Source organism: Anolis sagrei, chromosome X (assembly GCF_037176765.1).
Source record: "Anolis sagrei isolate rAnoSag1 chromosome X, rAnoSag1.mat, whole genome shotgun sequence".
Taxonomy (NCBI): Eukaryota; Metazoa; Chordata; class Lepidosauria; order Squamata; family Dactyloidae; genus Anolis; species Anolis sagrei.
This window is the reverse complement of record NC_090034.1, coordinates 20,965,895-20,980,170: the sequence shown is the minus strand read 5'-3', so window position 1 is coordinate 20,980,170 and position 14,276 is coordinate 20,965,895. Positions and strand designations below refer to the sequence as shown.

General features: G+C 43.0%; 1 protein-coding gene across 2 annotated transcripts in view; it reads right to left on the bottom strand.

Annotated features, from left to right (window-relative positions):
* The window catches only part of NHERF2 (NHERF family PDZ scaffold protein 2), a 55,470-nt gene that overhangs the window by 11,786 nt on the left and 29,408 nt on the right, over positions 1–14,276 (bottom strand). For both annotated transcript variants that reach the window (XM_060786513.2, XM_067473694.1), the window contains exons 3-4: positions 8,310–8,492; positions 3,935–4,088 (exon numbers count right to left, since the gene is read on the bottom strand). In XM_060786513.2, the coding sequence (XP_060642496.2) occupies positions 3,935–4,088; positions 8,310–8,492 (337 nt within the window). The remainder of the gene's footprint in view (positions 1–3,934; positions 4,089–8,309; positions 8,493–14,276) is intronic.

Here is a 14,276-nt window from a genome sequence, read left to right as displayed (position 1 = left end):
TTGCTATGGTGATAGAACTGTTTGCTAATGGTATAAGGAACGATAAGAATCTAGAAGGGCTAGGAAATAAGGAGAAACAGAAGGTGAGTTTATTTGCTGACGATACATTGTTATTTATAGAAAACATAGTAGAGAAAATGGACAAAATAAAAGAACGTCTGGAGATATTTGGGAAAACAACGGGCCTACAAGTTAATTGGAATAAGTCAGAAATGATGCTACTTAACTATACAAAGGAAGAAGAAAAAGATTTTATAGAACAGAGTAAAATGGGAATAAGAATTAAGAATAAAATAAAATATTTGGAAGTAATAATAACAAAGGATTTAAAACAGGGGTCCCCAAACTACGGCCCGCGGGCCACTTCCGGCCCGCCAAGGGCCCTGATCCGGCCCGCGGAGGAGGAGCGCCCCCCCCCCACACAGTGCCCCTCCTTTGGCTGGCTCACGCTATCTGTTAGGCCCGATGGACAGCGCGAGCCAGCCAAGGGAGGCTGCTCCGCATGGTCTACTCGCACGTAAAGCACCTCGCGAGGTGCTTTACGCGCAAGTAGACCACGCGGAGCAGCCTCCCTTGGCAGGCTCACGTTGTCCATCGGGCCTGATGGAAAGCCTGAGCCAGCCAAGGGAGGCTGCTCCGCGTGGTCTACTTGCGTGTAAAGCACCTCGCGAGGCGCTTTACACGCAAGTAAACCACGCGGAGCAGCCTCCCTTACTCGCAAGTAAGCCGCGCGGGCCTGCTCCTCCGTTGGCAGGCTCACGCTGTCCATCGGGCCTGATGGACAGCCTGAGCCAGCCAAGGGAGGCTGCTCCGCGTGGTCTACTTGCGCGTAAAGCACGTCGCGAGGCGCTTTACACGCAAGTAGACGACGCGGAGCAGCCTCCCTTACTCGCAAGTAAGCCGCGCGGGCCTGCTCCTCCGTTGGCAGGCTCACGCTGTCCATCGGGCCTGATGGACAGCCTGAGCCAGCCAAGGGAGGCTGCTCCGCGTGGTCTACTTGCGCGTAAAGCACGTCGCGAGGCGCTTTACACGCAAGTAGACGACGCGGAGCAGCCTCCCTTACTCGCAAGTAACCCGCGCGGGCCTGCTCCTCCCTTGGCAGGCTCACGCTGTCCATCGGGCCTGATGGACAGCCTGAGCCAGCCAAGGGAGGCTGCTCCGCGTGGTCTACTTGCGCGTAAAGCACCTCACGAGGTGCTTTACTCGCAAGTAAGCCGCGCGGGCCTGCTCCTCCCTTGGCAGGCTCACGCTGTCCAAGGGAGGCTGCCCTGGTGCTCCATGCAGTCATGCTGGCCACATGACCTTGGAGGTGTCTACAGACAACGCTGGCTCTTCGACTTAGAAATGCAGATGAGCACCACACCCCAGAGTCAGACATGACTGAACTTCATGTCAGAGGAAAACCTTTAACCAGGAAAATCTTGGAAGATCCAGGGTGGGAGAAAGAACTCTTGTCTGTTGGAGGTAGGTATGAATGTTTCAATTGGCCATCTTGATTGCCATTTCATAGCCTTACAGTTTTTAGGGAGAATCCTTTGTTGAGAGGTGATTAGCTGGCCCTGATTGTTTCTTGTCTGGAGTTCCCCTGTGTTTGAGTGTTGTTCTTTATTTACAGTTATAATTTTAGATTTTGTTCAGACTAGAAATAGGAAGATTTCCCATTCTCTGCTCCTGGAATTACTGCCTAAAGAGGGCTAGAAAGAACCCCCTCTAAGGGTCCTTCCACACAGCAAAATAAGATATGTGCAATGTGCATAGGACGTTTTTAATTGATTTTTTTTTAAAAACTATAGTCCGGCCCTCCATCGGTCTGAGGGACAGTAAACTGGCCCCCAGTTTAAAAAGTTTGAGGACCCCTGATTTAAAAGAAATGGAAGAGGTAAATGTAGTAACATTAAGGAAAGAGGTTCAGAAAAAATTAATAGAGTATGAAGATATACGTCTATCCTGGTTTGGAAGAATAGCATTAGTAAAAATGAAAATACTTCCAAAGATAAACTTTATATTTAGGATGTTACCACTTCAAATTACAGAAGAAGAATTAACTAGATGGCAACTAATGATTAATAAGTATTGTAATGGAAGTAAAAGAAATAGATTAAATAAACAGTTATGGTATAGATCGCAAAAAGAGGGCGGACTAGCACTACCTAATATTAAAAAATATTATGAAGCAAGTAGATTAAGCCTGGCTATAGAAGGAATGGTTAAAAAAGAGGGATTGGATTGGCTTAGTAATGATTCAGAAAAAGTGGAAGATGAAATTTGGAATATATTTTTTAAACAGTTTACTAGAAAAGAAATGAGGGAAATTAAAAACCCAATGTTGAGCAATATACTAGAAGTATGGAAGTATGGAACAAATATAGGAGGAAGTTAATAAGGGAGGGATCAATTATAACCCCAAGAAGTTTCCAATTTTTTTTAAAAAAGGTAATGGACAAAAAGGTAAGGGAAATAAATTGAGATAGGATAGGGGACTGGATGAAGGTGGGAATGAAGAAGGAAATGATGTTGGAAGAGTTTAAAGAAATAAAATTGACATGGTTCCATTGTATACAATTAGAACAATGGTTTAAAAATTGGGGGGAAAATAATAGAAATGGAAGCCAACTTAATCAATTTGAACAAATAATACAGAAGGGAAGGGCTGTAGAAGAACATGAAAACTTGAGAGGTATAATTAGCAAAATTTATAAGATATTAATTGAAATGAATGAGGGAAAAATAAAAAAGAATACCCTTAAGGAGATTTGGGAAGAAGATTTAGGGATAAAAATAAGTGAAACAGAGTGGCAACAATTATGGGGACAAAGACATTTAAAAAATCTATCAATGCGGGTTAAAGAAAATTATTACAAGTTAATATGGAAGTGGTATTTGACACCAGTAAGAATAGCATATATGAATAAAAATAACTCAAAAAATTGTTGGAGAGGGTGTCAAGAACCAGGAACATATATACACATGTGGTGGCAATGTAAATATGTAAATAACTTTTGGGAGAAGATATTTAGAGAAATAGAAGATATAATGAATATTAAAATTGATAAAAGTCCTAGTATAGCTTTATTATCATTATATAATAAGAAGCAATTGAAAAAAGAGGATAAAGAAGCGATAACAAATTTATTAACAATAGCAAGATTGCTCATAGCAAGGAATTGGAAAAAAGAAATGAATATACAAATAGAGGAGTGGTATAAGGAAGCATGGAAAATAGCAATAAATGATAAGCTGACATGTATATTAAAGGTTAAAAAAGGTATATGGAAACAAAGCGACTTTGATGCTGTATGGGGAAAATTCGTGGTAAATGGTTTAAAAAATAAGGAAGGAAAGTTACCGTCACAAGAAGAAATGAGATTTTGGACAGAGGATATGTAAAAATTGTGGCTTGAGACGGGTGGAGGGGAGCACTGTGGTGAAAATAAAGGGGAAAATATTTAAGCAGAACAATAAATAACATGTTAAAGAGAGTGTGTTGTATAAAATGTAACAGTAATAACAAATGTATAACAAATGTAGCGATTGTGATTAATCAATAAAAAATTATTATATATATATAAAAAAAGAAATCCACAAGAAACACATGCCCCCAGGCAACAAAGGCCAGGCTACCTCTATGCAGATACCCTCACTGATTGACTTTGCAGCTGCAAGGCTATTTGAATACTAATTCAAGCTTGCTAACTGCAACATTCACACTTGCTTCAAACAGGCAAGGGTTTTCTCCTACCCTGGACATTCTACAGATATATATACACGATATATATACAATCCACTTTATTCACTGAAGATGCCAGCCACAGGTGGAGGAGAAACGTTGTGAGATAATGCTTCTGGAACATGGCCATACAGCCCTAAAAACTCAAAGCAACCCAGTGATTCTGGCCATGAAAGTTTTCGACAACACAGTTGTGGAGGTGCTCACCGCGGGCGTGTTCCTCCGTTGGGACCAGGCCCAGTGCCTTGAAATGCTCCTCCGTCTCCGGATCCACGACCAAAAGTCGGGCCTCACCGTCCTTGGACTTGATGTGTGATACCACCTCCGCATGCTTCAGGCCCTCCACGTTGATCCCGTTGACCTGTGGAAGGGAGAGGTGTCCACACAGTACAGTTATCACACTTTGGTACCACTTAACAGAGCCAATAGGGAATAAGGGTTGAAGGTTGGAATCAGGCTAGAGAGACGCCGGGTTCGAATTGCCATTGCTTGAGTCCCTATATCCCAGGCATGGGCAAACTTCGGCCCTCCAGGTGTTTTGGACTGCAACTCCCACAATTCCGAATTGTGGGAGTTGCAGTCCAAAACACCTCGAGGGCTGAAGTTTGCCCATGCCTTCCCTACATGATATATATACAGTATCAACAATAATATATATACAGTATCAACAATAATACAGTATCAACAATGCCACGCTCTTCTCTTGCTCTGCATGGATGTGCGTGCAGAGCTAGATGGAGATATATATATAGCAAATCTGTTTGGTTTGTCCTTGCAAACAAAGAAGTCCACAGAGTCCGGGGCCTGACTCTGCCGTGATCCGGCTATTTTCAAGGGGGACAAAGGGAGAATTTACGAGATGGAGCCAGCCCTGGCAGACAATCGCCTCCCTTTTGTCGGCCGGATAATGAAGAGGGGAGGATGGCTCCGTGGGTCTCCAGACCGGCACCAAAGATCAGCCCATGGATGCCTTTGGATGCGCGCCTGTCTTTCTTTCCAGACTGTCTTTTTTTCCCAAAGGGACTCACGAGCCTTCCTCCAGAATGTCCCCATCGTTTGTGTGCCTTTGGAGATTCATATTAGGAAGCCAGTGTAGCCTAGAGATCTGAGTTTGAATTTCATGTCAATTTTTTTGAGCCGGGGAGTCCTTAAAGACTGGATGGATGGAGAGAGTGATAGATTGAATAGATGATAAACAGATAGATAGATAGATAGATAGATAGATAGAGATAGATAGATCAGTAAATATCTTAGATTGATAAACAAGTAGGTAAGTAAGTAGCTTGCATAGATGATAGGTAAGTAGATATGTAGCATCCATAGACAGAGCATCAATAGATAGACAGGAGAGAGAGAGATTGGTTGGGAGGGAGGTAGCTTTGATAGATAGTGATGATAATGTTAGATATATATATATAGATAGATGGATGGATGGGTAGGAAGATAAGTACATATCTTTGATAGATAGACAAGTATAGCACCCTTAGACAGATAGCATCCATACATAGACAAGAGACAGACAGATAAATAGATTAGTAGGGAGTAAAGTAGCTTTGATACTTGGTAATTATAATGATAGACAGGTAGATTACAGATATCTTGAATAGTAGATTGATCGATACAGAAGAAAAGAAGTAGCTTGGATAAACAAGCAGGTAAGTAGCTTAGATAGACAGATCAATAGATTGATGGAATCCATAGACAGCATCCATAGACGAGAGAGAGGATAGAAGAGAGGGAGGGAGGGAGTTTTGATAAATTGTGATGATAACGATTAGATGGATAGATATCTTGAATAGTAGAGAGATAGATAGCCAAGAAAATAAGAAGATAGCTTGGATAGACAGACAAGCAAGTAAGTAGCTCGGATAGATTGATAGAATCCATAGACAGATAGGTAGGTAGGTAGATAGAATAGAAGGGAGGAAGGGAGGTAGCTTTGATAAACAGTTATGATAAAGATAGATAGATAGATATCTTGAATAGTAGATAGAAAGTAAAGAAGATAAGTAGATAGCTTGGATAGACAGAAAAGCAAGTAAGTAGCTTGGATAGACAGACAGACAAATAGATAGACAGATGATAGATTAGTAGGGAGGGAGGTAACTGATTGATGGTGATGATAATGATCGCTCGATCGATAGATAGATAGATGGATAGATACAGATTGCACCTCCTCCTACCAGCCCACATGGAGAGACCCTTCTCTCGGTCCCACCACCGACACAAGCAAGGTTGGTGGGAATGAAAGAGGGCCTTTTCAGTGGTGGCCCCTTGGCTCTGGAACTCCCTCCCCAAAGAGGTACGTTCAGCCCCCTCTTTATTGGCCTTCCACTCCCAGGTGAAAACCTTTTTATGGAAGCAGGCCTTCCCAGACAACACATAAAGAGTAGCTATCTCAGCCAGACAAGACTCACATGGCCAAAGACTTGGAACTGTGAGTCAGTAAATTGAATGTTTCAACTTGTTAGGACAACCTCAATAACTTGAGGCATGCTTATTTATATTTATGTAACTTGTGTTTTATGTAATGTGTGAATTTATGGTTTATATATTGGCTAGGTGGATTGATTTTTTTTGTATTATGTAGTTGTCTTTTTATTTTTGTACATTGCTTTGAGTCCCATTTGTGGGAGAAAAGCAGGAGAAAAGTAAGTAGATAGATAGATAGATAGAGAAGAAGATAAATTGATAGCTTAGATAGACAGACAAGCAGGTAAGTAGCTTGGATAGAGAGAGACAAGAGAGAAAGATGATGATGATGATGATGATAGATAGGTTGGAATCCCCTAGATAGATAGATAGATAGATAGATAGATAGATAGATAGATAGATAGATAGATGGATTGATAGATTATAGAAAGATTAGCAGGGAGGGAGGTTGCTTTGATAGATGGTGACAATGATAGATAGATATCTTCAATAGTAGATAGATAGATAGATAGATAGATAGATAGATAGATAGATAGCTTGGATAAACAGAAGCAGATAACTAGCTTGGATAGAGAGGGGGAGGAAGAAAAGTGGATAACTGGGAAAGATAGAAGCAGTTAAGCAGCTTGGAGGGAGGGAGAGAGAGGGGGGAGAGGGGATGGATAGATAGATAGATAGATAGATAGATAGATAGATAGATAGATAGACAGACAGACAGACTGATAGATGATAGATTAGCAGGGAGGGAGGTAGCTTTGTTAGATGATGACAATGACATAGATATCTTCAATAGTAGATAGATAGACAGATAGATAGATAGATAGATAGAGAAGAAGATAAGTAGATAGCTTGGATAAACAGAAGCAGATAACTAGCTTGGAGAGACAGAGAGAGAGAAAAGTGGATAGCTTGGAAAGATAGAAGCAGGTAAGCAGCTTGGCTAGATAGATAGATAGATAGACAGACAGACAGACAGACAGACAGACAGCCAGCCAGCATTCTTAGATAGCATCCATAGATGATGGATGATCAGTGGGTAAGAAAGATAGATAAAAGATAGATGTGCAGGTAGTCCACACTGATTGACAGGTAGGTAGGTAGATAGGTAGGTAGGTACATAGACAGACACAGTTAAATAAGAAGGTGAACAAAGCGAAAGCATGGCCAGAGGTTCAGCAACCTAAAACCTTTGGCTCTTGGAATGGCCTCTGTTTCCTAGCAACGGACAGAAGGATGGACGCTTGGTGTCTGGAGGCTGGGTTCTTGCCTATTCCTCCTTTTTGCCTTCAAGCCTTCCCTGGGGAGGTCCATCTGGGTCCAAGCCAAGACCTTTTGGCTGAGCGCTTTCACGCTCCTGGACCCATCTCTCTATCCATCTCTCTATCTATTGATGTTCAATTGAGCATCAAAGATTTATGCCAGGCTCCCGGATCAGGTTTCTGAATTGCACCCGACAAGCCAGGAACTGTGCCAGGGCTTGCCGGATTAATAATAAATAATATGCTCGGATGCGCAGCCCCGTTGCACGGCTGGACTCAAGGTCCCCGTAAAGGGAGGAAGAGAAGCGGAGGGCACACATTGTGTTGCAACAGAAAAGGCAACAGGAGGCAACGATGGCCGCCCCTTTTGTGTGCCTTGTCTCCGAAACAATGGCAACAGCGGCAGGAACCTCCCATTATAGCACAATGCATGCATCTGCAGGATACACACAATCTTGGATAATAGCGAACTCTATTGAAATGAAGGCTTTCTGACCCAAGAATAGCATGGAGTTGCATTGGATGACCTAGAAAATGCTTAGAGAAGACATATATTGTCAGAGATGGATAAATAACACTGTGGATAATAGCACTATTGAAATGAAGGGCATCTATTGGTATTTGCTGGGGATTGCTTCCAAGACTCTTTTGGAAATCCATGCTTTCAAATGACATGGTAAAATAGTATCGATCATATAAAACAATAACATGTACTTTTTGGAAATGGAGGGCAATATTCGCAAACTACAGATGATGGAATCAATGGATACAGAATCCGAGGATACAGAGGGCAGTATCTGTAGATACAGAGGGCTGAGTATAACTTTTGGGGATCTCCTTTGCCTCTGTTCTCTGCAGAAGGGGCTGCTGAAGCAGAATTATGGGGTTACCTCCACCAGTTTGTCCTGTGGCCGGAGTCCCGCCTTGAACGCCGGTGAGTCCGGATCCACCGACCGGATGAACTGCCCAGGCCTGGACTTCTCGCTGTGGAGGTTGAACCCGTAGCCATTGGGGCCCTTCCGGAGGAGGCAGAGCCGGGGACACAGGGCCTCCTTGGCTGCTCCATTCAGATCCTGAAGATCCCCCCAAAAAAACACAGGAGAAGATAGGCATTGACACTTGCACAAAAGCTTCAATATCCTAACAGAGAAATATTCCGTCCCATCTTCGAAGCTAAGCAGAGTCAGTCCTGGCTAGGGTTTGGATGAGAGACCATTGGTAATATTTCAGATTGAGGAACTGGCAAAAATCCACCTCTGAGTATTCCTTGCCTAAGAAAACCCCATGAAAAGGTGTGGGGTCGCCACAAGTCAACATGAAGACACATACACATATATTGTATAAATACTCTAAAAGTACCAAATTGCATTTGATCTTGGAGGCTAAGCAGGTCAGCTGTGGGATTTGGGTAGGAGACCAACAAAGATCAGGTGTCACTGGGTGTGCTTAAAAGGAACTTGCAAAGCCACCTCTGAATATTCCTGGCTGGGGTAAGCCCAATATACCATAAGTCAACTTGAAGGCTGAGCTCTGAGAATTACCTGGGAAAGAATCCCACTGGAGCATTGCAGCACACCCAAAAACCTGGGAGTTACCTTGGACCGTTCTCTCACCTACAAGAAGCACTGCCTGAATACCAAGCAAAAAGTGGACACAATAAACAATATCATACGAAAGCTGACTGGAACAACCTGGGGATCACAAACAGATACAGTAAAGATATCTGCCCTTGCCCTTTGCTGCTGAGTACGCATGCCCAGTGTGGAACACATCTCACCACGCTAAAACAGTGAATGTGGCTCTCAATGAGACATGCTGCACTATCACAGACTGTCTGCACCCTACACCACTGGAGAAATTACACTGTCTAGCCGGTATTGCACCACTTGACATCCACCGTGAAGTAGCAGCCAATAATGAAATAACCAAGGCAGTGACATCTCCGGCCCATCTCCTGTTCAGATATCAGCCACCTCGCCATGCCTTAAATCAAGAAATAGTTTTCTAAGATCTACAGAGATACTCGCAGGAATACCTCAGCAAGCGAGAGTCCAAAAGTGGCAGGCTCAAACCTAGCACCTTAATTAATGGCTGATACCAAATGAGGGACTCCCCCGGGCTCACAGAAGACTGGGCAACTTGGAAGGTGCAGAACTGACTGTGCTCTAGCACCATGAGATGCAGAGCAAACCTTAAGAAATGGGACTACAAAAGTCCATGACATGCGAGTGTGGAGAAGAGCAAACCACAGACTATCTATCTATCTATCTATCTATCTATCTATCTTTCTCAACATCTATTCAGCCCCTGGTGGTGTAGTGAGTTAAAGCCCTGTGCCGGCAGGACTGAAGACCTACAGGTCGCAGGTTCGAATCCGGGGAGAGGCGGATGAGCTCCCTCTATCAGCTCCAGCTCCTCATGCGGGGACATGAGATAAGTCTTCCACAAGGATGATAAAACAGCAGATCATCCGGGTGTCCCCTGGGCAACGTCCTTACAGACGGCCAATTCTCTCACAACAGGAGCGACTTACAATTTCTAAGGTTGCTCCTGACACAACAAAAAACAAACAAAAAACCATCTATTTAATTTATCATCATAACCTATCCAAGCTCTGTATCATTACCATCCATCTATCTAACTGTTATCATCATCATCATCTATCAAAGCTACCTACCTACCTACATATCTGTCTGTCTTTCTATCTATCTGTTACCACCATCATCTAGCAAACTATCTATCTATCTATCTGTCTGTCTGTCTGTCTGTCTGTCTGTCTGTCTGTCTATCTATGTATCTATCTATCTATCTATCTATCTATCTATCTATCTAATAATCTATCATCTATCCAATTTATCATCATAATCTATCCAAGCTACCTATCATTAACATCATCTATCTATCATCTATCGTATCTATTTTCTATCAGTCATCTATAAAAGCTATCTATCTACGTACCTACTTATCTATCTATCTGTCTGTCTATCATCACCATCATCTATCCAAATGACACTTCCTTCCTTCCTTCCTTCTTTCCTTTCTTTCTCTTTCTCAAGTGCTACTAAAACTTTCAGAGATGGGGGAAAGAGGTCTTTTTGCACTCTCACCCCCCAGATTCCCTAAGTCTAGAAGGAGTGCCAAGGAATCCCAAGGCTCTGTTTCGGAGGAAAGAATGGACAAAACGTTTCTGAGCATTCCTTGCCTTGTAAAAAATGCCCGCAAAATTCATGGGGTTGCCTTAAGTCGACATACATCCATTGTAATGTTTTCTGTATTTTGGTTTTTGGCACTCTCTCTCTTTCTAATAATATTAAGTATCACAATAAGAACAAATACAACCCAGAAATAGCTTTGAATGGAGGACTCTCCCACCCATTTCCAGGGCCAAACAGAGGCTAAGATATAAATACTCTCAATTAGAGGAAACACATTTGATAAAACTCCTCCCGGTTTGTTTCTATTCTTCCACTTAATTCTCATCTTGAATATTCTGCAAGGCTGGAAGGCATTTGAACTCTGATCCCTAGATTTGTAGAGCATTTGAATGCAAAATCATGGATTGAAGCATTCCTGAATCTCCTCTCCAAATCAGAACTGGGTGCACGTCTATTAACCGCTGCTTATCCCAAAATCTAGGACCAAATTATTTCCATTCAGAACATGGAAAGTTACTTTTTGGAAGTTGTTTGATGGTCATGTTAAGCAAATGAGCGGCCAATGCAACAAGCAAAGGAATACTTAGCCAATCAAGCACTTGAAAGACTAATCAACCAGGTACACAAATCAGTATCCAGTTACCCAAACAAGGAAACACTTAAGCAATCAATCAATAAAACGACTAATCAACCAACTAATCAATTAGGTAATCAAATGAACTGTTAACAACCAAACAAAGAACCACTTAATCACCAAAATTACTAACCAACCAACCAGGTAACCCAATGAGCTGCCAAACAAGGAAACACTTAACTGATTAACTACATAAATGACTAACAAAGCAGCTAGGTAACCTAATGAGCTCCCAGCTAGGCAAACAAGGAAACACTTAACCGCCTCAATGACCAACCAAACAAATAAATGAGTTGCTAATTAATCAAACGAGGAACCAATTAACCACCAAAATGGCAAATGAACCAACCTGGTAATTCAATATGATGTTAATTAACCAAACAAGGAAGCACTTAACTAATTTACCACCTCAATGACTTAATGAATTGACAGCATAACCTAATGAGCTGCTAACTAAACAAACGAGGAACCACTTAATCCCTCAATGACTAACCAACCATCCAGGTAACTAAGCACAATGCCAACTAACCAAGCAAGGAACCACTTCACCAATCAACCATCTCAATGATGATCCAACCAACCAACTAGGTAACCAAATGAGCTTCCACCCACCCAAACAAGGAACCACTTCACCAATCAACACTCTCAACAGCTGATTGATCAACCAACCAGGTAAATAAATGAAGTGGCAATGCATACAGCTTGACCTGACTTGAACTGCTGTGGCTCAATGCTATGGATTCCTGGGAATTGTAGTTTGGTAAAGCACCTGCGCCCTTTGACAGAGAAGGCTACAGATCTTGTCAAACAACAGCTCCCAGGATCCCATAGCATTGATCCAGGACTACATTAGGTCTGCAATATAGATGTAGAGATAGGAAGGGCTTGGCTGCCATTGAAAGCAGGCCGGTGGATGTTGTCCAAAGTCTTTTCTGCCTCTTCCTTGTCCCTGATCTCTCCTATTAATCACATCTGAGAAGCTGTTCCAAAGATGTCTGGACGGGGAGCACTGCCAAGGCTCTCTTGAGCAGAGCGATGGGGTTCACAGGCAATCATTTCATTTCATTTGGGAGAGATGGACCAGACGGGTGCCCACTCGCTTCACGGCCTGTGCTGGAGGCAAGCCCAGGGAGGGAAAGTAGCCAGGCCAGTTTGGAGGCCCTGGCGGCATCTGCACTGCAGAATGGATGCAGCTTGACGCTGCTTTAGCTGCCACAGCTAAATGACAATGTGATCCTGGGAGTTGTAGTTTGGCAAAACACCTTCGCTCTTGGGCAGAGAGGGCACAAGTGAAACTTCGCTTCCTGGGAGTCCATAGCCTTTAGCGATGGGAGTTCAACTGGTGCTAAGTTGCATTCTTTGTGTAGTGTAGATCCCCAAATTGAGGCCTATGGACTGTATGCAGCAACTCAAAGTCATTTACAAGGCCCATCGCTCTAATCTTTAGTTGGCCACCAACACCATTTGCACTTTGTCACTACCGCCACCCTCTTCTTGCTCCTTAACTCTCCTTTCTGTTTCTTTCCTTTCCTTTATGGATGATTTATTATTATTATTATTATTATTATTATTATTATTATTATTATGTATAGTTATACCTCATTTTTTCTCTCCACAAAGAGACTCCTCTCTACCATCTTCTTGCTTCTTCAATATCCTTTCCTTTCTTTTCCTCTCTCTATTTTACCCCAAAATGGGGGGGGGGGGGGAATCAATTCAACCCCATTCTTGCTCCCACCAAAACAGAGAAAGGAAAGAGGCGAGAAAGGAAAGAGGCGAGAAAGAAAGAAAAAGTAAGAAAGAAAAGGAGGTAGGAAAAAGAAAGGGAAGGAGAAAACAAAGAAAGGAAGGTAGGAAACAGAAAGGGAAGAGAGGAAAGGGAGGGAGGAAATAGAGGGAAGGAGGGAAGAATGGTAGGAAACAGAGAGAGAAGGAAGGAAGACAGAAGGAGAAGTAGCAAACAAAGAGGGGAGGAAGAGAAGAAAGGAAGAAAGAAAGGGAAGTAAGAAATAGAAAGGGAAGACAAGAATTGGAGGGAGGAAACGGAATAAGGGAAGAAAGAGAGGAAACAGAGAAGGAAGGAAGGAAGGAAGGAAGGAAGGAAGGAAGGAAGGAAGGGAAGTAGGAAACAGAGAGGGAAGAGAAGAAAGGAAGGGAGGGAGGAAACAGGGAATGAGGGAAGAAAGGTAGGAGACGGAAGGAAGAGAAGGAAGGGAGGGAGGGAAGTGGGAAACAGAGAGGGGAGGAAGAGAAGAAAGGAAGAAAGAAATGGAAGTAGGAAACAGAGAGGGAAGAGAAAGAAGGAAGGAAGGGGGAAGAAAAAGAGGGAAGAGAAAGAAGGAAGGAAGGGGAAGAAACAGAGGGACTGAGGGAAGGAAGGTAGAAGACAGAGGGAAGGAAGAGAAGTAAGGATGGAATGAAGGAAGGAGGAAAGAAAGGAAGAAAGGAAGGAAGGAAGAGAAAGAAAGAGAAGTAGGAAACAGGGGAGGAAGAGAAGAAAGAAAAAAGAAAGGGAGGTAGGAAACAGAGGGAAGAGAAGAAAGGAAGGAAGGGAGGAAACAAAGGGAAGGAAGAAGGAAAGGAAGAAAGAGAAGTAGGAAGGAGAGAGGGGAGGAAGAGAAGAAAGGAAGGAAGAAAGGGAGGGAGGTAGGAAACAGAGGGAAGGAGAAAAAGGAGAAAGATAGTAAACAGAGAGGGAAGGAAGAGAAGAAAGGGAGAAAGAAGGGGAAGTAGAAAACAGAGGGAAAGACTTAATAAAGTTTGGTGCCGTGGTTTGAACCTGGGACTGTGCCTCTGAACCCATTGGCTGCCTTTAGGCCAGTCCCACTCTCTCAGCCTCAGAGGAAGACAAAGGCCAATCCCCTTTGGATGAATCTTGACCAGAAAACTCTGTGAGAACAGGAAGGGTTCTTTGCCTCCCTCCCGGAGGCCATAATTGCCCCCCAGTGACATCCCTCTGTGGCTTAAAAGCGCATGCAGCATGTAAACAATCCAATTACCCAGATGGGTTTCTAAATGATCGCCTCTACGGGAAGCGACCAAGCGGCATTCTCAACAAGAGGTCACTT